A 27,517-nucleotide genomic window follows, 5' to 3' on the forward strand; every position below is an offset into this window, starting at 1 on the left:
GGAGAAGTCAAGCCAAAGCTTGTTTGGCTGTGCTTCTCCTATTGATCACAGGAGTGCAATTCGTTTTGCATTCCTGTGATCCGTTTTCAGAAAAGAGCAGACTGAAGTGCGCTCTCTGCTGACGTCACCGATATCAGTCCAGGCACCGCGTCATCACGACAATGAAGTCTGGATCTGCCAGGTGCCTGGACTGACACCCATCTCAGCGAGCCACGGAGAGCCTGACATGGCCACACAGTCCCCTCCACAGCCCAGTGCTCCAGGAGGGAGCAGAGAGGAGAGCTGTGACTGATAGTCAACACCTCTCTGCTCGGGTAGCTGTGAGAAACGAGCCATCTGCAATGTTCGATTGCTCGGTTCTCAGGGCAGAGACGGCGGTGGACAGATGCAGCTTCGGACCCATGCTGCATCCACCTAGTATGATGGAGGAAAAAACCCAAAATCCATACTTCTCTTTTAAATGTCTGCCTTCAGAAGACCTTGACATGCTGGGCTTAAAAACATCATACTGCAAAACCTGTGTGCTGCAACTCATGACAACCAATTACTAAATAGCTTTCATTTGCCAAGGATGGGTAAACTCAAGAAAATTACTTTGGGATTGTTTAAAATGATTGTAAAGTCTCTCTTTTTTTTTTAAATAACAAACCTGTTATACACACCTGCTCTGTGCAGTTGGTTTTGAGCAGAGCAGCCTGGATCCTCCTCCTCTCGGGTCCCGCTTCGCTGCTCCTGGTCCTTCCCTCCTATCAAGTGCCCCCTCAACCAGCAGTTTCTATGGGTGCACCCGAGCCAAGTCAGTGCTCCATGTATCCATTCAGACACGGAGCCCCGACCTGGCCCCCTCTCCCCCCTGATTGGCTGACTGACTTTGAATGACAGCCATGGGAGCCAATGGCTCCATTGCTGTGTCTCAGCCAATCAGGAGGAGTGTGCCAGACAGCTTAGACACTCGTGGACATCACTGGAGAGAGATGGGGCTCTGGTAAGTAATTAGGGGGTGCTGAGGGGGCTGCTACACACAAAAGGTTTTTTATCTTAATGCATTAAGATAAAAAACCTTCTGCTTTTACAACTCCTTTAAGGCTAGGTTCACATCTATATGGCTGCACTTGATGCGTTTTTCAGGCACGTTTTGCAGTGTGTTTTGCATTTTTTAAACTCTTGTTTTTTTATGTGTTTTTGCATACAGTTTTCATGCATTTTGCGTTTAATGTTTTTTTCCCCTCTTTAAATACACTGTAAACACACTGTACATTGCTGGTTGCTAAGGAAGGGGCCGGGAAGCGTCCTTAACAACCGATGAATCATCAGCTGTAAGCAGAATTTCCCGCTGAATGCAATAAAAAAAAAAATATTGCCAGCAAAAAAAAAAACAAAAACGGCATGGGATCCCCCCCCAGGTCCATACCAGGCCCTTTGAAATGGTCTCTACATAGTCTATCACCTCTTCAATCCATTATGAATGCCGCTGCCAGACTCATCCACCTTACCAATTGCTCTGTGTCTGCCACTCCTTTCTGTCAATCCATCCACTGGATTCCGCTCGGCCAAAGAATTACATTCAAAATTCTAACAACTACGTACAAAGCCATCCACAATTTCGCCCCCAGCTACATCACTAGCTTAGTCTCTAAATACCAACCTACTCGCTCTCTTCGTTCCTCTCAAGACCTCCTACTCTTTAGCTCCCTTGTCACCTCCTCTCATGCTCGCCTCCAGGCCTTTTCAAAAGCCTCTCCAATCCTATGGAATGCCCTACCCCAATCTGTCCTCTTATCTCCTACTTTATTAGCTTTCAGACGATCCCTGAAAACCCTTCTCTTCAGAGAAGCCTATCCTACCCACACCTAACAACTGTATTTTCATTTTTTCCATCAGCTCATCCCCTACAGTTATTACCTTTTGTTTCCACTTGACCCTCCCTTCTAGATTGTAAGCTCTAACGAGCAGGGCCCTCTGATCCCTCCTGTATTGATCTGTATTGTAAGTGTACTGTCTGCCCCATGTTGTAAAGCGCTGCGCAAACTGTTAGCGCTATAAAAATCCTGTATAATAATAATAATAATAATAATAAATAAAATGGCATCCATACCAGACCCTTATCTGAGCATGCAGCCCAGCACATCAGGAAAGGGAGGAGACGAGCGCCCCCCGAACCATAACAGGCCACATGCCCTCAACATAAGGGTATGGGAGCTTTGGGGTGGGTGGCTCTGGCCCATGTTGACACGTGTCATCACAAGGGGTGGGCTCTCTGGGTGATGACACCGGTTGGCCACACCCCATAGCTATATAAGAGATGCCACACAACGTGTGACAACACAACGGATGAAGACAGCCTTAGAAGATGATCAGCCTTTTTTTTGTTTTTAGCGGGCAACCAGAGGCGATGAAGAAGACAGCACAAGGAGAAGACAGCTTGGGGCTTCTTTTTTAACCCTTTCATTCCTAAGCCTATTTCTGACATTTGTTGCTTGCAAATTAAAATCAATATTTTTTGCTTGAAAATTACTTAGAACCCCCAAACATTATATGTATTTTTTTAGCATAGACCTCTCGCTCCGACAATCTCGGCTATACCTCACATGTGTGAGTTGAACAAGGTCTCAGGTGTGATTGGGGAGCAGGTGTGCTAAATCTGGTGTTATCGCTCTCACTCTCTCATTCTGGTCACTGGAAGTTCAACATGGCACCCCATGGCACCTCATGGCAAAGGACTCTCTGTGGATCTGAAAAAAAGAATTGTTGCTCTACATAAAGATGGCCTAGGCTATAAGAAGATTGGCAAGACCCTGAAACTGAGCTGCAGCACGGTGGCCAAGACCATACAGCAGTTTAACAGGACAGGTTCCACTCAGATCAGGCCTCGCCATGGTCGACCAAAGTAGTTGAGTGCACGTGCTCAGCGTCATATCCAGAGGTTGCCTTTGAGAAATAGACATATGAGTGCTGCCAGCATTGCTGTAGAGGTTGAAGGGGTGGGGGTCAGCCTGGCATTGCTCAGACCATACGCCGCACACTGCATCAAATTGATCTGCATGGCTGTAGTCCCAGAAGGAAGCCTCTTCTAAAGATGATGCACAAGAAAGCCCGCAAACAGTTTGCTGAAGACAAGCAGACTAAGGACATGGATTACTGGAATCATGTCCTATGGTCTGATGAGACCAAGATAAACTTATTTGGTTCAGATGGTGTCAAGCGTGTGTGGCGGCAAACAGGTGAGGAGTACAAAGACAAGTGTGTCTTGCCTGCAGTCAAGCATGGTGGTGGCAGTGTCATGGTCTGGGGCTGCATGAGTGCTGCTGGCACTGGGGAGCTACAGTTCATTGAGGGAACCATAAATGCCAACATGTACTGTGGCATACTGAAGCTGAGCATGATCCCCTCCGTTCGAAGACTGGGCCGCAGGGCAGTATTCCATGATAACGACCCAAACACACCTCCAAGACGACCACTGCCTTGCTAAAGAAGCTGAGGGTAAAGGTGAATGACTGGCCAAGCATGTCTCCAGACCTAAACCCTATTGAGCATCTGTGGGGCATCCTCAAATGGAAGGTGGAGGAGCGCAAGGTCTCTAACATCCACCAGCTCCATGATGTCATCATGGAGGAGTGGAAGAGGACTCTAGTGGCAACCTGTGAAGCTCCGGTGAGCTTCATGCACAAGAGGGCCAAGGCAGCGCTGGAAAATAATGGTGGCCACACAAAATATTGACATTTTGGGCCCAATTTGGACATTTTCACTTAGGGGTGTACTCACTTTTGTTGCCAGCAGTTTAGACATTAATGGCTGTGTGTTGAGTTATTTTGAGGGGACAGCAAATTTACACTGTTATACAAGCTGTACACTCACTACTTTACATTGTAGCAAAGTGTCATTTCTTCAGTGTTGTCAAATAAAAATATATAATAAAATATTTACAAAAATACTACCTGTATTACCTGTATATACCTGTATATACAGTGCCTTGAAGTACTCATACCACTTGAAATTTTACGCATTTTGTCATGTTACAAGCAAAAACGTAAATCTATTTTATTGGGATTTTATGTGATAGACCAACACAAAGTGGCAGATAACTGTGAAATGGAAGTAAAATGATAAATGTTTTTCATATTTTTTTACAAATCAATATATAAAAAGTGTGACGTGCATTTGTATTCAGCCCCCTTTACTCTGATACCCCTAACTAAAATCTAGTGGAATCAATTGCCTTCAGAAGTCGCCTAATTAATTAGTAAACAGAGTCCACATGTGTGTAATTTAATCTCAGTATAAATACAGCTGTTCTGTGAAGCCCTTGGAGGTTTGTTAGAGAACCTTAGTGAACAAACAGCATCATGAAGGCTAAGGAATACACCAGACAGGTCAGGGATAAAGTTGTGCAGAAGTTTAAAGCAGGGATAGGTTATAAAAAAATATCCCAAGCTTTCAACATCTCACAGAGCACCGTTCAATCCATCATCCGAAAATGGAAAGAGTATGGCACAACTGCAAACATACCGAGACATGTCCGTCCACCTAAACTGACAGGACAGGCAAGGAGAGCATTAATCATTAAAGCAGCAAAGAGGCCCATGGTAACTCTGGAGGAGCTGCAGAGATCCACAGCTCAGGTGGAAGAATCTGTCCACAGTACAACTATTATGCCGCGTACACACGGTCGGACTTTCCGGCATACTTGGTCCGGCGGACCAGAGTGTGCCGGACAATCCGCCCGTGTGTAGGCGCCGGCGGACTTTTCCGGCGGACTTTTTCCCAAAAGCCCGCCGGACCTAGATTTGAAGAAAGTTTTAAATCTTTCCGCCGGACTCAGTTTCGGGTGGAAAGTCCGCTCGTGTGTGTGCTGGTCCGACGGAAAGCCCGCTCGTGTGTATGCTGGTCCGACGGACCAGATACGACACGAGGGCAGGGTATTGCATCTCGCGCTCGCTGCAATAGGAAAAACACATTTTCCTATTGCGGCGAGCGCGGGGCATACCAGGCCCTTAGGTCTGGTATGGATTATAAAGGGAACCCCCTACGCCGAAAAAACGGCGTGGGGTCCCCCCTAAAATCCATACCAGACCCCGATCCGAGCACGCAGCCTGGCCGGTCAGGAAAGGGGGTGGGGACGAGCGAGCGCCCCCCCCCTCCTGAACCGTACCAGGCCGCATGCCCTCAACATGGGGGGTGGGTGCTTTGGGGGAGGGGGGCGCCCTGCGGGGCCCCCCACCCCAAAGCACCTTGTCCCCATGTTGATGAGTCCGGACCTCTGCTGGCAAGAGAGCTACCTGAAGACAGCAGAGGAGCCGGCCGAAGAACTGGAACACCGGGAGAAGAACCAACCGGACGCCGGGAGAAGATGAAGCGGAGGGACCCCCGAAGCCGGAGGAAGATCCCCCCCCGGAGCTGTTTAATAAAATATTTTAAAAACCTGTGTAGTGTGTTTTATTACTTACACTTTTTCCCTAGGTGAATGGGTAGGGGTACCATGTACCCCATACTCATTCACATAGGGTGGGGGGCCGGGATCTGGGGGCCCCCTTATTAAAGGGGCTCCCAGATTCCGATAAGCCCCCGCCCGCAGACCCCGACAACCAACGGCCAGGGTTGTCGGGAAGAGGCCCTTGTCCTCATCAACATGAGGACAAGGTGCTTTGGGGTGGGGGGCCCCGCAGGGCGCCCCCCTCCCCCAAAGCACCCACCCCCCATGTTGAGGGCATGCGGCCTGGTACGGTTCAGGAGGGGGGGGGCGCTCGCTCGTCCCCACCCCCTTTCCTGACCGGCCAGGCTGCGTGCTCGGATCGGGGTCTGGTATGGATTTTAGGGGGGACCCCACGCCGTTTTTTCGGCGTAGGGGGTTCCCTTTATAATCCATACCAGACCTAAGGGCCTAGTATGCCCCGCAACGGGGCTCGCAAGGTGTCAATCTTGCCGATAAAAGCGGCAAGATTGACATCCTTTTCTAGTCCCGTCGCACCTGAGTCACGTTCAAAATGAACGGACTTGTCCGTGTGTGGGCAAGTCCGTTCATTCTGAAAGTCCGCCGGAACTTTGAATTTTTTGGCCTGAAAGCAAAACGCTATGTGTGGTGGAAAACTAACACTGCACATCACCCTGAACACACCATCCCCACTGTGAAACATGGTGGTGGCAGCATCATCTTGTAGGGATGCTTTTTTTCAGCAGAGACAGTAAAGCTGGTCAGAGTTGATGGGAAAATGGATGGAGCCAAATACAGGGCAATCATAGAAAAAAAACTGTTATGCCGTGTACACACGAGCGGACTTTTCACCCTCAAAGGTCCGACGGTCTTTCCGACGGACTTTCGACAGAGTTACGACGAACTTTCTAATGACCAGACTTGCCCACACACAAACGGACTAAAGTCTGTTCGAAAGTCTGTTGGTTTGAGCGTTATGACGTACGAAGGGACTAGAATAAGGACGTTCATAGCCAGTAGCCAACAGCTGCCCTTGCCTCCTTTTTTGTCCATCAAACTAGCATATAGACGAACAAATTTTTCGACCGGACTCGAGTCCGTCGGAAAGATTTGAAACATGTTCCAAATCTAAAGTCCGTCTGATTTTCAACAGAAAAAGTCCACTGAAGGTCCTATGAAGCCCACACATGGTCGGATTGTCCGGCGGATTTGTTCCGTCGGACCAGTCCGGTCGAAAAGTTCGCCCATGTGTACATGGCTTTAGAGTCTGCAAATGATTTGAGACTGGAGTGGAGGTTCACCTTTCAGCAGGTCAATGAGCCTAAACATACAGCCAGAGCTACAATGGAATGGTTCAGATCAAAGCATATTCATGTGTTAGAATGGCCCAGTCAAAGTCCAGACCTCAATCCAATTGAGAATCTGTGGCAAGACTTGGAAATTGATGTTCACAGACGCTCTCCATCCAATCTGACACACATCTTGAGCTATTTTGCAAGAATGGGCAAAGATGTCACTCTCTAGATGTGCAAAGCTGGTAGAGACATACCCAAAAAGACTTAGCTGTAATTGCAGGGAAAGGTGGTTCTACAAAGTATTGACTCGGGGCGGCTGAATACAAATGCACACCACACTTTTCACATATTTCTAAAAAATGTTGAAAACCATTTATCATTTTCCTTCCACTTCACAATTATGTACCACTTTGTGTTGGTCTCTCGAATAAAATCCATTTATGTTTTTGGTTGTAACATGACAAAATGTGGAAAATTTCAAGGGGTATGAATACTTTTTCAAGGCACTGTATGTATTCTTAACTCAAATTAGTACCTTCTATTGCTTATGGAGGATGTTAGAAGGAGGCAGAAAAACACAGCGAAAAACTATTTCATGAAAAATCGATTACAGGGTCAACAGGTAGATGTGTATAAATTATTTTTGTAAAATAAGGATATCATTTAGTGACATTTTAAATGTGCATCTATATGTATGTCTGTGTATTTTTTGTAAATGATAAAAAAAAATATAACAGACTTTACTAAAATACAAGGTTTCTGAATTCTAAAACAGATTTACAATACAGTGATGTGCTATTAAAAGAACGCTGGTGAAGCTGTCTCTCCAACTCAAACCAGCAGTGAACCAAGTAAAACAGCTAGCCAGTCTTGATACCTGTAACTTAATAACAAGCTGCAAAATGCATAGAGGACAAGGAACGGGCTCTGTAAAAGCTATTAGGAATACACTTGTTAAGGTTTATAAAGAGCTATTGTGTAAATCGTTAAATCTGCACAATGGGCCTCATTTATAAAAACAGGTAAGTGTCTATGCTGTCCATAGCAGCCAGGTCAGTGACTAAATAAACCTACAAGAAAAAGTACCTCCTGAAACAAATTTACACAACACAAAGGTTGTAATATAAAAAATAACAATAACTTTATTATAATTTTGCATTGGACCCAAAGACTGGCTTGGCTGAAGATGTATCACCCAAAGGGGCAGACACCGAAAAACAACAAAAGACAAAATTAAAAACAGGGACTGGAAGTGCTATGAGCCATCATACAAATTTAACAAATTTTCCCCCAAAATTTTTCCAAAACCCCTAACAATATTACAGCATGATTAAGGCAATGAACAATTTGGGTATAATAAACAGAACCGATAGTAAAGTGGGCCTTTCCTTATCTAACACTAAGTTTACACTTGTATATTCTCTGAAAAGCAATTCACAGTGGACCACTTTTCAGAGTGGGCCCAACAGTGATCCTGCCATCCAGAAGAACACATGTTCCTATGTCAAAATAAGTACAGTCCACAAATATACTATATATTAGGCATACATTGGCAGACATATCTGGGCAGAATAGCAGCAAAGTGCTTTGAAGCACTCAGACAAGTGCTTGGGTTATATGTCAACAAGGCATCTGTATGTAGTCTGTTCTCCTGTTTTTCTCAGGCTATTTCTGGGTGCTCCCATATCCAAAACAAAAAAAACAAAAAATCAGAGCCTGAGATTCCACAAAATATGTATATATCAGACCCATAATGTATAATGTATCAACTTTCCTCGATGAGTTTTCTGTCTGGCTACCCTACTTTCTCTCTTCAGAAATTCCCACAATCCTTCTCGGTGATTTCAACATCCCTGCTAATACAAACACTCCTGCTACTTCTAAACTTCTTAGTCTAGCCTCTTCATTTGACCTAAAACAATGGGTACAGGCTTCTACTCACTCTGATGGCAACACCCTTGACCTTGTATTCTCCTACCAATGCACTCCATGCAACTTCTCAAACAATCCTTTTCCTCTCTCCGACCATCACCTTATTAGTTTCTCTCTCCCCCTGTCTTCCACCACCTTTCCCTCCAATCGTCTAACCATCACCCGTAGAAACTTTCGCAACTTCAACTCCTCTCTCCTCTATTCTGCTACTGACCACCTCTATGACAAAATCTCTCCCCTGCCCTGCCCCAACCAAGCCACGTCCATCTATAATAAATCTCTGTCCTCCACCCTGGACAAGCTCGCTCCCCTCACTACATGAAGAATCAGGCCTCGACCCCTACAACCCTGGCAAACAGATGACACAAAAATTCTCAAAAAACGTAGTCGCGCTCTTGAGTGTCTGTGGCACAAGACTAAGTCTCTCAAAGACTTCAACCAATACAAATCTGCCCTCCAAAAATACTATTCTTTCCTCTACACTGCCAAGCAAACCTATTTTACAGCTCTTATTAACACCTTCTCATCCAGTCCCCGTAAACTCTTCTTTACCTTCAACTCTCTACTTTGTCCTCCACCGCCTCCACCCACTGACTCACTCACTGCCCAGGAGATCGCTAATCACTTCAAAAATAAGATTGATACAATCCGCGATTAAATCTCCACTCTACAGGTATCTCCCCCAGCTAAGACCCCATGTCAACAGGTACAACTGACACTCCCCCTATTCAAATCTGCTACTACAGACGAAGTTGCTAAACTCCTTTCTATCGCCCACCTAACCACCTGTCCCCTGGACCCTATTCCCTCTCATATGCTACGGTCGCCCTCTGACTCCATCCTACACTCTCTAACCCACATCTTCAATCTCTCCCTCACCTCTGGCATCTTCCCCAATGCTCTAAAACATGCACTGGTCACCCCCATACTTAAAAAGCCGTCCTTGGACCCTACCAATCTTAACAACCTACACCCTATCTCCTTGCTCCCCTTTTCCTCTAAACTCCTTGAATGCCTGGTTTACAACCAACTGAGTGACCACCTCATTAAAAACAACCTTCTTGATCCCCTTCAATCTGGATTTCGCCCTCAACACTCCACAGAAACTGCTCTTTTAAAACTCACAAATGACTTACTAACTGCAAAAACCAAAGGACACTATTCCGTACTCCTACTTCTGGACCTTTCAGCTGCCTTTGACATGGCTGACCACCCCCTCCTCCTCAAAAAACATTACTCCCTCGGTCTCCGTGACTGTGCTCTTCAGTGGCTCTCATCCTACCTATCCCAACGCACCTTCAGTGTCACTTACAATTCTACTTCCTCCACTCCTCTTCCCTTCTCTGTCGGGGTCCCCCAAGGTTCTGTTCTTGGACCTCTTTTATTTTCAATCTACACCTCTTCCCTGGGTCAGCTGATAGCCTCTCACGGCTTTCAATATAATTTCTACGCTGATGACACACAAATCTATCTCTCCACCCCTCAACTCACTCCATCAGTCTCCTCACGCATCACTAACTTACTAACCGACGACTCTGTATGGATGTCACACCACTTCCTCAAACTCAACTTGTCCAAAACCGAGCTTATAATATTTCCTCCCCCACGTGCCTCTTCCCCTGACTTGTCTATCAAGAGCAATTGTACAACCATCCACCTGTCCCCACATGTCAGGGTACTAGGTGTTATCCTGGACTCTGAACTCTCCTTTCGGCCCCACATCCAATCACTTTCCAAAGCCTGCCGCCTCAACCTCAGCAACATCTCTAAACTACATCCCTTTCTAACCAATGAAACCACAAAGCTCCTATTTCACTCCCTGGTTATCTCTCGCCTCGACTACTGCAACTCACTCCTCATCGGCTTACCTTTACATAGACTATCCCCCCTTCAGTCCATCATGAATGCTGCTGCCAGACTCATCCACCTTACAAACCACTCAGTGTCTGCTACCCCTCTCCGCCAATCCCTCCATTGGCTGCCACTCGCCCAATGAATTAAATTCAAAATACTAACAATAATTTACAAAGCCATCCACAACTCTGCCCCCAGCTACATCACTAGCCTAGTCTCAAAATACCAACCTAATCGCCATCTCCGTTCCTCCCAAGACTTCCTGCTCTCTAGCTCCCTCATCACCTCCTCCCATATTCGCCTCCAGGACTTCTCCCGAGCCTCACCCATCCTCTGGAATTCCCTACCCCAATCTGTCAGACTGTCTCCAAATTTATCAACTTTTAGGCGATCCCTGAAAACTTTCCTCTTCAGAGAAGCCTATCCTGCCTCCATCTAACAACTGCACTATTTTCTCCATTAGCTCATCCCCCACAGCTATTACCCTTTTGTATAACCTGACCCTCCCTTCTAGATTGTAAGCTCTAATGAGCAGGGCCCTCTGATTCCTCCTGTATTGAATTGTATTGTACTTGTACTGTCCTCCCTAATGTTGTAAAGTGCTGCGTAAACTATTGACGCTATACAGATTTTTGGAGTACAGTACAGGAATTGATTCATAGAACATGGGTTATATACCTACACTACGGTCTAAGAATTGATTCTAAGTCCTGTACTGTATGATAAAGATAAAAGGAATTTTGATGTACCTGTAAACACTATTTTGGATACAGTACAGGACACAGGAATTGATTCATAGGCAATGGCTGCAGCATATAACCCATGGTCTAGGAGTTGATTGCTGTGTCCTGAAATGTATGATAATGATATTTTAATTTGTACTTAGTTGTCCTGCAGTTAGAAGCTTTAGTCTAAATAAATAATGGGCAGCACTCCAGACAGCGAACGTTTCAAGTTTCATATATTTATGAAAGGAAGCATCATATAAAGACATAACAGTAAGTTGTAGTACAAGCACAAGATTTCCCCACACTTCCTATATCTAGACAAAGGCAAACTCTCAGCTACAAGGATCTTACACATTTTATTAGAATAGGGAGAAGATCCAGGCTAAGGCTGGCCATACATTATACAATTTTCTTGCACAATTTTTCTTTAATTTTACCAAAACCATATAATATGAAGTCAAACCTAAACACTTTGAATTTGTATGCAATCAGACAGGCCATTTCACTACATAGTTGAAGGTAAATCTAAAGGAAATTGAATAAAAAAATTGCATAATGTATGGCCAGCTTAAAAATAGAGTAATTAACAAAAATCAATACACATGGATAGATACCAGAAAAAAACCTTCAGTTGGCATGTGGACACTCAGGATCAGGTGAAGGTGGGAATCACAATTCATCAAACGAGATCTACCTGACAAAGTGTTTTTACTCCAAAACGTGATTCCCACCTCCTCCTGATCCTGAGCGTCCGCATGCCAGCTGAAGGTTTTTTTCTGGTATCTATCCATGGCTATAGGTGTTTATTAACCGCTTCAGCCCCGGAAGAATTTACCCCCTTCCTTTTTTTTAGTAGTAATGGCGGCGATCAGCGATTTTTATCGTGACTGAGACATTATGGCGGACACATCGGACATTTTTGGGACCATTGTCATTTATACAGCAATCAGTGCTATACAAATGCACTGATTCCTGTGTAAATGACACTGGCAGTGAAGGGGTAACCACTAGGGGGCTAGGGAGGGGTTAAGCATGTCCTGGGGAGTGTTACTAACTGTGGGGGGCGTGGCTACGTGTGACACATCACTGATCTCTGCTCCCGATGACAGGGACCAGAGATTAGTGACACTGTTACTAGGCAGAAAGGGGAGATGCTTGTTTACATTAGCATCTCCCCGTTCGTCCTCTCCGCGAGGCAATCGCGAGTATCCCTGCGGCAATCAAGTCCGCGGGACCCGCGACCCGACTCACGGAGCTCCCGGCAATGGCATGGCGGCAAATTCAAACGCTCGGGTACGCCCATTTGCCCAGCCGTGCCATTCTGCCGACGTACATCAGCGTGCGCCGGTCAGGAAAGGGTTAATTACTGTACTTTTAGCCTAGATCTCCTCCCTGTTCCAATGAAAATGTATATGATGCTTGTAGTTGAGAATTTGACTTTGTCTAGATAGAGCAACTGTGGGGAGATCTTGTGTTTGTACTATAACTTAAGCCTCGCACGCACGATCAGATTTTCAGACGACTGTTCGTCCATTTTTGGTTGCATGCTAGTCTCATGTCGAAAGTGAAGAGGTTACTCACCATAGGAAAATTCTCATACGACAGAATTCAACTTCAGAAGTGACGTAATGCGTTGAATAGTTTTGTATGTATTCTTTCGTTTCTGAGCATGCGTAGTCTTGCTCTTACGTTTTTTTTTTTTGTATGAGAACCGTACTAATTATACGAAAATTGGACGTTGTGTTCACATCCGACAAAAATCTTATAGTCTGCACATCCAGCTTTTGTCGGACGTAAAACCAGAATCGGCTGTCAAAAGCACCGTACTAACGATCTGAAAATCAGCAGAACGTTCATTGGATGAAATTTTACTTCTGATTTTTGTATCGTGTGTACTGGCCTTAAGGGCCTTAAGGGCCTTAAGGGCCTTAAGGGTCACGGAGCGGACTCTGCCTGTGATCTGCTTGTTCAGCAGCGGATCTGTCCACTGAGCAGGCGGATGGCAGGTCCATGTCTGCTCTACTTATGCAAAGTGGACACAGACACAGCCTGCTCTCCTCTAAGGGCGGTCAGATGTAAATAAATTCCCTGTTAGTTTACACCTGACAGCCATCCGATCTGCTGGATGGAAGGTAAATGGATACCCGTCCATTTGTTTTTCACGGATCGAATTGGATGTAAGTGGTTGTAAACGGACACATGTCCTTTTACATCCGCTGCTTCATAGCGGATAATGGAGGTTTCCGATGGAGCCTGTCTGTCCGTTTTTCAGGATCAGAATGTTCATGTGAAAGGGGCCTTAATTTTGTGTCTTTTTATGATGCTTCCTTTCAGAAACATATGAAACTTGAACAGTTAGCTGTCTGGAGTGCTGCCCATTATTTATTTAAGAGTGTATTTTTTACTGGGTCTTTCGTGAGCAAACCCAGTCTTTGGTTTCAGCACCTTTAGGCTGGGTTCACACTTGTGCGATGACAGACATCGCATGCATTGCTGTGCAGATCACATGCAAAGTCTGTGCGATGCGAATTCATCCATACAAACTGTATGGCTAAAATTGCATTCACACCAAAATGGGGCAGGACCCTTTTTTTTGTCTGCACTGGAATCGGATCGCATGCGTGTTCACACCTATGCGATCTGATTCCTGCACCATTTGACAGTTCTCACTGCAAACTGATCTGGGGGTGTCATTAACTTTACATCTGCAGCGGTTCACTTGTTGTCAGTGTGAACCACCGGCGAGTGACATGCAATGCGGGAACCCGCACTGGAATCACGCTGGTTTCCACTTCGCATATGTGTGACCTGGGACTAACTTAAGTTATAAACTCTTTATGCACTGATTTTGTGATTCATCTGTGCATTAGTTTTTTTTTTTGCTTTACTAAATTAGAAGCTTTAGGACATTACTGCGGCCTTTTCAGACACAAATAGTGTTTAGTGGATTTGTCTTTTTAAGAAGAAATAGCAGGAAATATTATAGCATAGACATAAGAATGACCTTAGATCTCCCTATATGAAATGATCTGGCAGCTGTAAAGATATGTGTCTCGGGTTCTATTTTTATAGCAAAGATCACTAAAATAATACCGCCGACAATGCCGTATTGTTTTCGTACGAATGCCACAGCTATGTCGGCTTTGTCTCACGTGAGCTTGTGTTTCTTCACAGCATTATCAGGAAATCAAGAGCTGTAAAATACAAGTCTCACGAAAACAGCTTGAGCCCCAGGCACTGCAGAATTTATTATTGGCAGACTTCCTGTCGTCAACCACTCCCAGGATTTTCTGGGAGAAATCCCCCAATAACTTCTTGTGAAAATCACCAGTTATGATGACAGGACAATAAAACACGCAGACAGAAAGGGGAGGTGACAGTAACAGTGTGCAGAGTTCATAGGGGGGGGGGGAGCTGCCTTGCTTTGCTGTGTGCATTTAGAGTCAGTAAGGGTTAAACAGAACTCCCATTTCAGTGACATTCCCAAATGCGTTCATAGAACATAAAAAAAATGAGGAAATCCATCGGCAAATAAGTGATGTATCTCTGAAAGGTGATTGTTATTCTTTAATCCTTACAATAAAGGCAATCAGCAGCTGTTAGTCAGTGTTGTATGCTAGCAGGTGATAAGCCTTCTGTTATTGTGGCTGCAAACTATCAAGTCATTGCACACACAGTGCTGGCCACCAGAGTGCCACCTCCTGTATCAGAACTGTCCCATTCATCACGTTATGTTTGTAGACAAATGACTGGCAAGGCATTTCTCAGCTCAGTGCCCCCCCCCCACCCCACCCCACGTCTGATGATGTGTAGCCACATGGAAGGATACAAGCTCTGAAGTAGAGACAGCAGGGTGTGGTTTTCAGAACAATATGTATTTTCTTCTTTGCTAATCCCGACTGTGGTACAGTCAGTAACCTGAGAGGGGAAACAAGCCGGCAGGCATGTTTTCCTGGCCTGTGTGTCTGTGACAGGGTATGGTAGTGGTTACTGCACAGAACAAAGGCGCAGGCGGCGTTCCAGAATTAATCTTTAAGCTTGGGAGGTGCAGTCTCATTCCTTTCTCTGCTCCCTAAATGTATGCTCTTCTTTTGGGTATCAGAGCGGGGGTAGGTCAGTCCAGTGTTCTTGGGTCTCTGGCATCTCTCTTACCTAGATCTGCCAGAAAGAACAGATAGATGGCATCTGCTTCTACTAAGGCTGCCTGGGATCTTGTTTTCTACATCCCATTGATTTCCTTTAGTCTGCCAGTGCTGTACTTATATTCCCCTCTGTCTGCGGTTACAAAATGAAGCAACCATGAAAGACTTCAAACAAAGGACTTTTGCTTGGAAAGGAAGAATCTGGAACTGTTTTTTCCCCCCCGATTAAGACGAACGCTTGGAAAATGCCAGAAGGCATTTATCCATTACTAAAATATTCAAATATCCAAAAATACACTGCATAAAATGTATACTTACTGAACTCTGTTGATGAAAAAATACCGAAGACCCAGTTTACTTAGTTATTTAATCTCAGTGTATGTTCTTCCAAAGACTTTTAAAGTGTATTTAAAGACAAAATGTTTATTTTTTTTTTTTTTTTCATTTTAATTTTAATTTTAGACTGTCTTATTGGGGAGATTTACCTTAACACCCAGTCCCAAAGGACACAGCGGGAAGTAAGAGGAGATCTCTTCAAAGCAAGAGTATATCCCGTCTTAGGCATCTGCCCCCATTGGAAGATTTTTCCTCCCCTATTGTTCTTGTTACAGCAAACAAAGGTTTGGACCTTCTACCACTTTCCATAGTGAAGACAAGGGTCACCAAGTCCAATAGCGAGGGTTGAACATCCCCAACCCAGACATAGGCAGAAATGAAAACCAGACAGAAGTTCTAAACCTTCCACATCCTATCCAAAACTAAAAAGAAAATTGACTTTACATACACTTTAATAGCAGTCACATTTTCCACATCTTACAGGCATGTTAAAAAAGCACAATTAGTAGAGACGGGTTTAGGAAGCACTGGGCCTCATGTATTGAAGTTGAATTTTAATGTTGCCTATAGAAACCAATTACAATGATTTATAAGCACAAACCTATTTTGTGCACCATTTATTTTGAGTATAGAACTGTTTGAGCCTATATTAACTGTTCACTGCCATGTGTTTGTTGGAGATTTTTTTAACCCTTCCACAAGATTTATCTGGAGGTCTACGTTACCTTTATAAAAGCAAAAAAATGACTGGCTAAAGGAGAAGCAGTCCTTTGATAAAACAATGTTTCCAACTACAGTACCTAAAACTGATTTCACTTTGGACCCACTGATGCTTTAAAGACTTACCATGGGCAAAACTTGTCATTTTTTTACTCCAAGTCCCATTTTGGAGATTTCCCTTTACTTTCAGTCCCATAGCCAAACAGGAAGTGAGAGGAAATCACTGCAAATTAAGAGAATTCCTTGGGGACCCCCAGGTCACCAGAACTAGTGTCCCTGTTGGAAGATTTCCCCTACATTACTTTTCTGAGGACAACCCATAATAATAAGGACAAATAGAGAGGATGAATCTTTCTATCGGTGACACCAACAGCAATAAAAACTGACAAGTTTTCTAATCCCTCTCCACTTTATCCAAAACTAAAAAAAAAGTTTTGCCTTTAGTTATTCTTTAATAAAAATGATTCAGATGCCATTTTTACATGGGAAACATGCGCTCCCCTTCTTCTATATAATGCTAACATTTAATAGACAGTGGCTTTTCTGTTCCCCAAAAATATCATAAACAGAGTCTCTGACCAGGAACAACAACAAGGTTATATCAGTCTGAATCAATAACCATATTAAAGAGGAGTTCCACCCAAAAGTGGAACTTCCGCTTTAAGTACGCCTCGCCCCCTGACATGCCACAATTGGCATGTAATTTTTTTTTTTGGGGGGGGGGAGTGGGTACCTAGTTTTGACAGGTACCCAGCTCCCACTTCCTGGTCTGGTCGCCTCGCCGCCCAGTAGACGACTCCCCCTTCCTGTTACAGGTTCCGGAAGATTGCCTGGCCACTGATAGAGCGCAGTGCGACTTGCGCATGTGCAGTGCGTGACCAATTGTGAAGCTGCAAACTTTCACAGCCGGGCACCCACACTTCCAATACCGGTGCCGCGGAGAGGCGGGAGAAAGAGCGAGGCATAGGGCGGCAACATCGCTGGAGCATGGGACAGGTGAGTGTCTGTTTATTAAAGGAGAAGTACAGTCTGAGCTCGTTTGGCTGGGCTTCTCCTATGGATCACAGGAGTGCAATCCGTTTTGCAGTCCTGTGACCCGTTTTCAGAAGAGAGCAGTCTGAAGTCCGCTCTCTGCTGACGTCACAGGAATCAGTCCAGGCACCGCATCATCACTACAATGGGGGTCTGGATCCGCCAGGTGCCTGGACTGACACCCATCTCAGGCTCTCAGCTCTCAGAGCCTGAGACAGCCGCTCTCCACCCCTCCACAGCTCAGCACTCCAGTGAGTGTGGAGGAGCAGAGCAGAGAGACTGCTGATTGACAGGCAGCAGCTCTCTGCTCAGGAAGCTGTGAGAACCGAGCCATGCTGCATCCACCTAGGTAAGTATGAATATGGAAAAAAAACAAAACCTTTACTTCTCTTTTAAAAGTCAGCAGCTACACTTTTTGTAGCTGCTGAGTTTTAATAAACGTAAAAACCAGTGGAAGTCCGCTTTAAGAATGAAAGTACAACATTTCAGTTATCTTATTAAATGAGACATTTAAGGCATCACAGCACAAAAATGAACAACAGGCATGTTAATTAATGGGTAGTGTCAAAATGTAGACAGAACAACAGAAGTATTATTTACAAAACATAGTTATAAAATCTGCTTATGTCTAAACCTAACAGAGAATTCATAATCTAAATGACTTATCACTGGTTTCAAAGGCACCTCTTAACCACTTGCCTACTGGGCACTTATATAGTCTTCCTGCCCAGGCCAATATTCAGCTTTCATTGCTGTCACACTTTGAATGACAATTGCGTAGTCATGCTATACTGTACCCAAACAAAATATTTTAACATTTTTTTCACACAAATAGAGCTTTCTTTTGGTGGTATTTAATCACCACTGGGTTTTACATTTTTTGCTAAATAAACACATAAAGACCGCAAAGTTTTTAAAAAATGTTTTTTTCATAATTTGTTATAAAATTTTGGAAACAGGTAAATTTTCTCCTTTACTGATGTGCACTGATGAGGTTGCACTAATGGGCACTGATAGTCTGCACTGATGGGCCTTGATAGGCTGCACTGATGGGGTGGCACTAATGTGGACTGGTGAGGCAGCACTGATGGGTGGCAATGATGGGCACTGGTAGGCAGCACTAATGAGCACTAGTAGGGCAGGATGAGCAGGCACTGATGGCCAGCACTGGTGGGCACAAATTGGCAGCACTAGTGGGCACACATTGACAGCACTAGTGGGCACTGTTTGGACTGCACTGATAATCAGTGCACTGATTACCATTGTAGATGTCCCTTTTACAGAAGCCAGGTATCGGTTCTCTTCTCCTCTCCTCACGCTCTGAGCATGAGAAAAGGAGTGACGAGAACCGGCTTCTATTTACATCCGTGATCAGCTGTGATTGGACACAGCTGATGACGTGGTAAAGAGCAGCTGACTGGCGAATCTATGATCAGCAAGGTCCTCTGGACACTGCTGATCACAGAGTCAGCTGCACGCGCCCCGAAGTGGGCCCAATCATGGGAGGCCATCGTATGATGGCCTCCCAAAACTAGCCGCCCGTGCTGTAGCCATCATTTGGCTACAGCAGGGTCAGCAAATGGTTCAAGTGGTTGAAACCCTAAAAAAAAAAAAAAAAAAGCTCCCTTAAAGCATTATCAGTAGCACAGTGAGTGCTGTTGTAATTTGTCCCTTTTTTTTATCTAAAATACTTGGTTGATCCTGTCTCCCCCTGTGTGTGCTGACCACGGTAATCATGGCTGCTGATCCATGATTACCGTGGGCAGGTTACATGCCTTCGTCATCCCGCAGTGTCTCTCCCTCTCCCCCACCTTCCTTGCCTGTCAGCTCCAGTCTGTGTCTGTAGAGCTGATCTCCTCCCTGCCCCTCCCCTCTCCTCCTGCCTCTATTCCAAATTACCATTACATAACACAATTACTTTTATCCTCTATGTTTTAGCAAAATATTCAGTGCAGTATGTCAGTTTTTTTGAAAATGACAATCCTAAATACCTTTTTGCACAGCTCCTATGTGAGGTCACATGATTGACCAGGATCCACTTTTCATTCCTATCTGCAGCTAAAAGTGCATTGTATATAGTTGAAAATAGCTGAGGTGCATCTAGCAGCAGAAAATGACGCACTTCCCCCTTTCTTCCTGAAATGTTGGTATTTCTGCTCATGTTGGTTCTCATACATTCTCATGTTAGTGTTCATTCTTTGCAGACATGGTCTAACAACAGTTAGTAAACAGTCAAAAGTGGACACTGACATTCTGGTAAAGTTGTAAAGTTTATTGGGATAGGCTCTGATTTTGTCATACATCAGGATATTATATCTCTTAGATGCTAGGATGTTAAGAGTTGTACCTACAGTATCTTCACTTCCTTTGACCCTGTCTCTGCCTCACACCAGAACGCAGTGCAGGAAAGACACGTTTCCCGCACTGCAGGTGACAACACTGCCCTTGTAATCTGCATGCAGGTGCCAATGTATTGTTAACAGCACCCCAAACACAGATCACAAATGCAGTGCATTTGCAGGCACCAAATCGTATGGTACCACAGTATGAATAAATGGCCTATCAAATCACACCACACAGGAATGCGTGCCACGTTCCCGTGCAATCCTGGTGTGACCGACCCTCAATCTTCTTCTCCTCTCAAGCAGGCATGCAATGGTAAGCTTTGCTCTGTACTCTATTTCAATTACATGGATTTCATTGTTCAGAAAACTACCCACAAAGAGGAAGATGAGGTGCTTGGGGTATACCATTCCCCAAAAAATGGGGTATTTGGAAAAAAAATGCCTGAAAATGCAGATGCACCTAAATGCAGCTAAATGCTTCTAAACATACCTAATTGTATTTACAAACCGCGACTATCTGCAGGAAATAGTTTAACATTTTCAACTGCAGATTACTGCTGTCCGATACAAATGTCCATGTGAATGTAGCCTTAGAACTCGGCTGAAGTCAAGATTCGGTAGAAATTATTTTACCAAATTATAAAAATTGTGATGTAACAATACACATGGAGTTAAAACACAGTACAGAATATACTGGACAGAAAGGGCTAGTTCACATCAGAAAGCATTAACTTTGACCCATGTTGCATTAACATTATGTGGTAAAAGTGGTGTGTGTATATCCAACCATAATGTTTGTTTTACATTTTGGATAGAGTTGGCACATTTTGGATAGAGTTAGAACCCCTTTTGGGTTTTTACTGCTATCGGGGCTCTGTTAGAGAGATTTACCCTCACTTACTGTTTCATCAGACAAGAAATAAGGGACCAGCAAGACAGACCAAAATTAAATGGTCAGAAGAATTACATGATCTCACTACTTTACAGGAAAAAAAATGCATTTTTCTTTCTGTGTGTCTCTACTGAAGATAATACCTAATCTTTGGAGCCCCTGATTGGAGTAAAGAACCAACAAAGGTTCTAATTCTTCCCCACTCCATTCAAAACTAAAAAAAAAAAAACCCTTGCTTTCACATGGATTTTAACTGCAAAGCAGGCCAACACACCTAAAATACAGCACAGAAGAAATATTTTCCAATGAAATGCAAGATGCTGGCTGGAGCAGGTCCTAGTGAAGACAATAGATTATCTTACATCCATGTGTTTGATTGTCCTGGAAAACACATGATCATGCATGTAGTCTGAACATATCCTCACAAGAATACTTCAAAGACTTTGCTGCTACAGCTAAAGCATTTATACACAAAATCCATATGTTCATATAGTCTCAAATGATCAGATTAGATTGTAAAAAAAAAAAAAAATCAAAAACTTTTTTTAAGGGCTCTAAAAAAAAAAAAAAAAAAAAAAAATTATATATTACATACCTAAGAATTTGTAGTTCCTGTTGGGAATTTTTGAGTTCATCACTAAGGCGATGCCATCGAAGAAGAGCTTTTAACTCATGCTGCTCCCTGGCCTCCTCTGCTGTGAGCTGTCCAGAAATAAGAACATTAGTGTCCTAGTTATGATTTGATATTTAGCACAACGCAGTCTTCTATATATTTTTTAGGACATTTACACTGACTACCAATGTAAAGGGGGCTTTTGCACTGAGCACTAATTTAACAGGGGTAGTTATATTTACAATTAATGCAACAGAGAATTCTACACTTGCCACCAATGTATCAATAGCATTTAAATTTACTACCTAGGAAATATTTAAAGTAAATACATATATAACGGCATCCTTTACATTGGCTACCAATGTAACAGAAAATTCACATTAACCAGTGATGAAACAGAGACAATTACAGCAACCACCAGTGTAACAAAAGCATTCTGCACTGAATACTAATGCCCCCAAAATAATGGTGGTCAGTGTAAAACACACCATATTACATTGGTGTCAGTGCAAATGCTACCATTACATGGGTGGTCAGTGGTGAGTGCACCAATGTAGGTGTTCATGAAGAGAGGAACCCCTGAACAATTTTGTCAGTTGGAGAAGGCTTCCCTATCATTGGTGTTAGTGGGAAAAGGACACTCATTCGTTGGTGTTCTGTGATTAGTTGCCTCAGGAAGGAAGTGCAGAGGAGACTTTGTTGATGCCACCAGCTTAGTCTTAGGAAGGTTGGGTTTGAAACTATTCTGCCACCTTTAGGTGGAGATACAGTATCTCACAAAAGTGAGTACACCCCTCACATTTTTGTAAATATTTTATTATATCTTTTTATGTGACAACACTGAAGAAATTACACTTTGCTACAATATAAAGTAATGAGTGTACAGCTTGTATAATGCCGCGTACACACGGTCGGACTTTTCGTCTACAAAAGTCCGACAGCCTGTCCGACAGACTTCCGGCGGACTTTCGGCGGACTTGCAGCAGACTTTCTAACGAACGGACTTGCCTACACACGACCACACAAAAGTCCGACGGATTCGTACGTGATGACGTACACCGGACTAAAATAAGGAAGTTCATAGCCAGTAGCCAATAGCTGCCCTAGCATGGGTTTTTGTCCGTCGGACTAGCACACAGACGAGCGGATTTCGGGGTCCGTCGTAGTTACGACGTAAAGATTTGAAGCATGTTTCAAATCTAAAGTCCGTCGGATTTGAGGCTGAAAAAGTCTGCTGAAAGTCCGGAGAAGCCCACACACGATCGGATTACCAGCCAGCTTTAGTCCGTCGGCGTCCGTTGGACTTTTGTAGACGAAAAGTCCGACCGTGTGTACGCGGCATTACAGTGTAAATTTGCTGCCCCCTCAAAATAACTGAACACACATCCATTAATGTCTAAACTGCTGGCAACAAAAGTGAGTACACCCCTAATTGAAAATGTCCAAATTGAGCCCAATTAGCCATTTTCCCTCCCCGATGTCATGTGACTCGTTAGTGTTACAAGGTCTCAGGTGTGAATGGGGAGCAGGTGTGTTAAATTTGGTGTTATCGCTCTCACTCTCTCATACTGGTCACTGGAAGTTCAACATGGCACCCCATGGCAAAGAACTCTCTGAGGATCTGAAAAAAATAATTGTTGCTCTACATAAAGATGGCCTAGGCTATAAGAAGATTGCCAAGACCCTGAAACTGAGTTGTAGCACGGTGGCCAAAACCATACAGCGATATAACAGGACAGGTTCCAAAGAAGTTGAGTGCACATGCTCAGCGTTTATCCAGAGGTTGTCTTTGGGAAATGCTGCAGAGGTTGAAGGTGTGGGGGGTCAGCCTGTCATTGCTCAGACCATACGCTGCACACTGCATTAAACTGGTCTGCATGGCTGTCGTCCCAGGAGGAAGAATCTTCTAAAAATGATGCACAAGAAAACCCGCAAACAGTTTGCTGAAGACAAGCAGACTAAGGACATGGATTACTGGAACCATGTCCTGTGGTCTAATGAGGCCAAGATAAACTTATTTGGTTCAGATGGTGTCAAGCGTGTGTAGCGGCAACCAGGTGAGCAGTACAAAGACAAGTGTGTCTTGCCTACAGTCAAGCATGGTGGTGGGAGTGTCATGGTCTGGGGCTGCATGAGTGCTGCACTGGGGAGCCATAGTTTATCGAGGGAACCACGAATGCCAACATGTACTGTAACATACTGAAGCAGAGCATGATCCCCTCCCTTCGGAGACTGGGCCGCAGGGCAGTATTCCAACATGATAGCAACCCCAAACACACCTCCAAGACCACGATAGCCTTGCTAAAGAAGCTGAGGGTAAAGGTGATGGACTGGCCAAGCATGTCTCCAGACCTAAACCCTACTGAGCATCTGTGGGGCATCCTCAAACGGAAGGTGGAGGAGTGCAAGGTCTCTAACATCCACCAGCTTTGTGATGTCGTCATGGAGGAGTGGAAGAGGACTCCAGTGGCAACCTGTGAAGCTCTGGTGAACTCCATGCCCAAGAGGGTTAAGGCAGTGCCAGAAAATAATGGTGGCCACACAAAATATTGACACTTTGGGCCCAATTTGGACATTTTCACGTAGGGGTGTGCTCACTTTTGATGGCTTTAATGGCTGTGTTGTGTTATTTTGAGGGGGCAGCAAATTTACACTGTTATACAAGCTGTACACTACTTTACATTGGAGCAAAGTGTAATTTCTTCAGTGTTGTCACATGAAAAGATATAATAAAATATTTACAAAATGTGAGGGGCGTACTCACTTTTGTGAGATACTGTAAATCTATCCACAGAATAAGCCCAAAACCGGCCAAGCTAATTTTATTTACTGCAAGTACCCCAGCTGACTTGGAGCCTCTGGGTTCCTGGGACCTACTGCAGGCAGGGGTAGCCTGTGTCTGTAATAAGCCCCTGGAACTGGGAGGGCATTTGTTCCCCTGCAGAGGTGACAGATCCACTACTAGCATACAGAGCTTAATAACTTAAAGTGTTACTAAACCCAGCACCCTGCATTCACTATATCTGGTCTCCCACAGTGCACAGAACATGGAAATGCAATTATTTAATTAAACATAAACTGCTAAATATCAGTGTCTGGTTAAAGCTTGTAGGAGGAGTTTTTATTCTCCCCCGACTGTCCTATGAAGCTGCAGGACCCCTGACCCTCTGTCTGATTGGCCCTATGCTGATCACATGCACTCTCCCAAGAAAAAAAAAAACGCTCTAGCAATGCATACCGAATTGAGCATGTGCAGCTTGCCCCCAAGGCTCTATTCAATCAGCAGATAGATTGGGGACAGTGAAAGAAGGGGAGGATCAGAGAAGACAGGATCAAACAGTCTTTTTACACAATGCAGAGGATTAACCCCTTAGGTTCCACAGCGAGTATAACAAGCATGCTTTACTACATATACAGACTGATTTTACTGTTGTGGGTTTAGTAACATGTTAAGCTCAAACTAACAAACACAACTGAGTGGTTTAGAGAAGAATCTCTTCTGCCCTCCCTACCTACTCTATACAGATGGGACCATATGGAATTTCAATCAGAGAGAAAGTCAAATAGTTTCCTCCTCTTTGAAAAGTAATGTAACATAGCACCTGTGCCATTGGTGCACATTGAACTAAATGTTGTAAGTAATAGTAATAAAAAGATACAAATCATAATTAAAAAACCATCAAGCTTAAACTATTAACATAAACTTGATCATAAATTAATTTTTGAGCATGACCACGGTACTTTGCACTAGGGTCTCACAGTTTAAACAGACCTATCATTACCTTTGCAAGCCTTGATGAATAAATTACTGACATGTTGCAAAATACATCAACAATTTAATTATTTAGAAACATGTCCCTTTTATCCTGAAAATGCAATTATTGAACTTAGGCCATAGGCTCAGCCTCTCAGTTAACCTTTTACAAAAACGAATAAATGCACATCTTTTTGAAGGTAAAAAAAATGTGCATTTATTTATTTTTTTTTTACTCTGCAGACTGTAAGGCATTGCACCCGCAATCAGCACCTTGCGGGTACAATTTCTGGATCCTGCAGACTCTCAGTACACTGTCTGCCCATTACTCGGATATAGACCGATACAGGCAGACAGTTACTGAATGGCAGGAGGCATCAATGGACTACAAGAGCGTTAGCCAGCACCCTCACAGTTCATTGGGAAATACAAGCCATCGGCTGCAGAGGACAAATGTATTTGTAGTTTATTTATTCACAGAACTTTAAGAATAAATGACCATGTGGGTGGAGCCTTTTACGGCCACGCTGTTTTTAAGTTCTGACAGTGACTGCGGGGAGAATATCCCCACCCACTGTCACAGGGAGGGGGGATGAAGATGCAGGAGCTGAAACATGTTACATGTTTCACCCTAAATATGGGTGGAACATGTACTGTACCTTGTTCCATAGCTGAACTTATCCTTTAGACTGGGTACACACTGTTCAAAAGTCCTGCTGAACCAGCTGGCTTTCAGTAAGAATGTATAGCAGTCTGCCCATCAGAAGCTGCTCTAACGGGACATGCTGGAAATCCAGCATCTGATCAGCACTCGCAGCCATTGGCTGCAAGTGCTGATCAGTGTACTCTGGCTGGGGGAAACTCCCTGTCAAAATACAAAAGCACAGCGGGAGAGTTTGCCGCACCAACGTCGCTTGAGTTGGTAGGGTGATCTGTCAGTTTTTTAAATTGAACCCGCTGGATTGAACAAAAAGAATTTGCAGTGTGTACCGGCTTTAGTTTTTACAATTAACCTCTGTGTTAGATCATTAAGAGGCTGCAGTAGATGAGATGTACACAAACAGCCAAGAAAATATAGGCTACTACACCAGGATTTACATGATTGTGTCATCTATGGGCGATTCTCTTCACCCAGGCAGTAGCTTAGGCTTCGAAAATATGGTGGCCACGAGGTTCATTTTCATCCTGGTGTGCAAGCGCCCACTATTGCCCCACTGATGACGTCTGTTTGGATGAAATGCATAGGGCGGAGTTACAGCAGTGACATCATCACACTCGCCGGGGTTTGCGAAGTGGTCGTTTGATATGCAGTTTGATTTTACATCAATGTGAGTAGACAAATAGCTTTTAATAAACTTGTTTTTATTGCTACACTATGAGCGATTCTCCCTTCCTCTTTTATATGCGGTTTCCTTTGTGGCTGCGCGGTGGATTGCCTGTCTAATCTACTCTAAAATATGAGTTTCAGTGACAGGCTGAGTGAATGGAGATATATGACACCTATTCACTCATCCGGGCACTGAGCTGCAGGAGTGAAAGCTCTGATCCATCCATCGGGCAGGTCGGCATTCTGTAGATGAGGAGGCTGACTTCCATTCATTTACCCACTGAGGCGAGCAGAGGTTTACTCTCATTCAATCATCCACCCAGTTAACAAGTGGTGTGATTGGAGACCGTTGATACTATCTATCCATCATTGGGATCTGTTCCCCACAAGCACTGTTAGACCTCTTATTTTCTGGGGTCTAACTTTCCAGTAAGCAGATTTTGTATTGCATGCTTGGGTGCACTAGGGTGACTTTGAAGGATTCTGATTACACAATTTTGGGACACACTAGAGTCATATTTTGATGCACTTTTCACTGAACAGACTTTTTTGGCGATATATCTTTGCACTGGACTTTTTTTTTTGTTTCTTTTGGTAATATCTTGTAACTTGGATTTGTTTTATGGTTTATTTGTTTGATTTGAGCATATATTCTTTGACCATTAATTTGATAATTATTTATATGACAGCGCAACACATATATGGTTTTACAAGTAGATGACCCTGACCAAAGTTGGGTCAGTCTTCTGGTAAGAGAGGATGTTGAAGAGGAGTAGTGGATGAAAACTAATAAAATACAAGTGTTGCACTCAAACTTAGTGTACATGTGCCTAACATTAGTAAATTATATCTGAGATTAAGTCTGCATTTATATTTGTAAGCAAAACTCTAACCCGTGACCTCGAGATGTTAAGAAAAAGCACAGTAGATTAAAAAAACCAAAATGAAGCAAGTCAGAGTTAGCATCATGACCTCTATTTCTTGATCATAGTTTCAAAGAAAAATTCCGTTTTAGTAACACTTTCTGAATTAAATTAAAATGCCTGATTGTTTTCATTCTCTGCAGACTGCATTACTTTTGTTTTGTACAAAACTAATCACTCAAAATCTACATTTCCT

At 43.8% G+C, this 27,517-nt stretch overlaps 1 protein-coding gene across 2 annotated transcripts in view; it reads right to left on the minus strand.

The window, feature by feature from the left end:
- Nucleotides 1-27,517, minus strand: part of AOPEP (aminopeptidase O (putative)) — a 615,981-nt gene that overhangs the window by 346,886 nt on the left and 241,578 nt on the right. For both annotated transcript variants that reach the window (XM_073633214.1, XM_073633224.1), the window contains one exon: nucleotides 21,300-21,406. In XM_073633214.1, the coding sequence (XP_073489315.1) occupies nucleotides 21,300-21,406 (107 nt within the window). The remainder of the gene's footprint in view (nucleotides 1-21,299; nucleotides 21,407-27,517) is intronic.

This window comes from Aquarana catesbeiana, linkage group LG01 (assembly GCF_042186555.1).
Source record: "Aquarana catesbeiana isolate 2022-GZ linkage group LG01, ASM4218655v1, whole genome shotgun sequence".
NCBI classification, from domain to species: domain Eukaryota; kingdom Metazoa; phylum Chordata; class Amphibia; order Anura; family Ranidae; genus Aquarana; species Aquarana catesbeiana.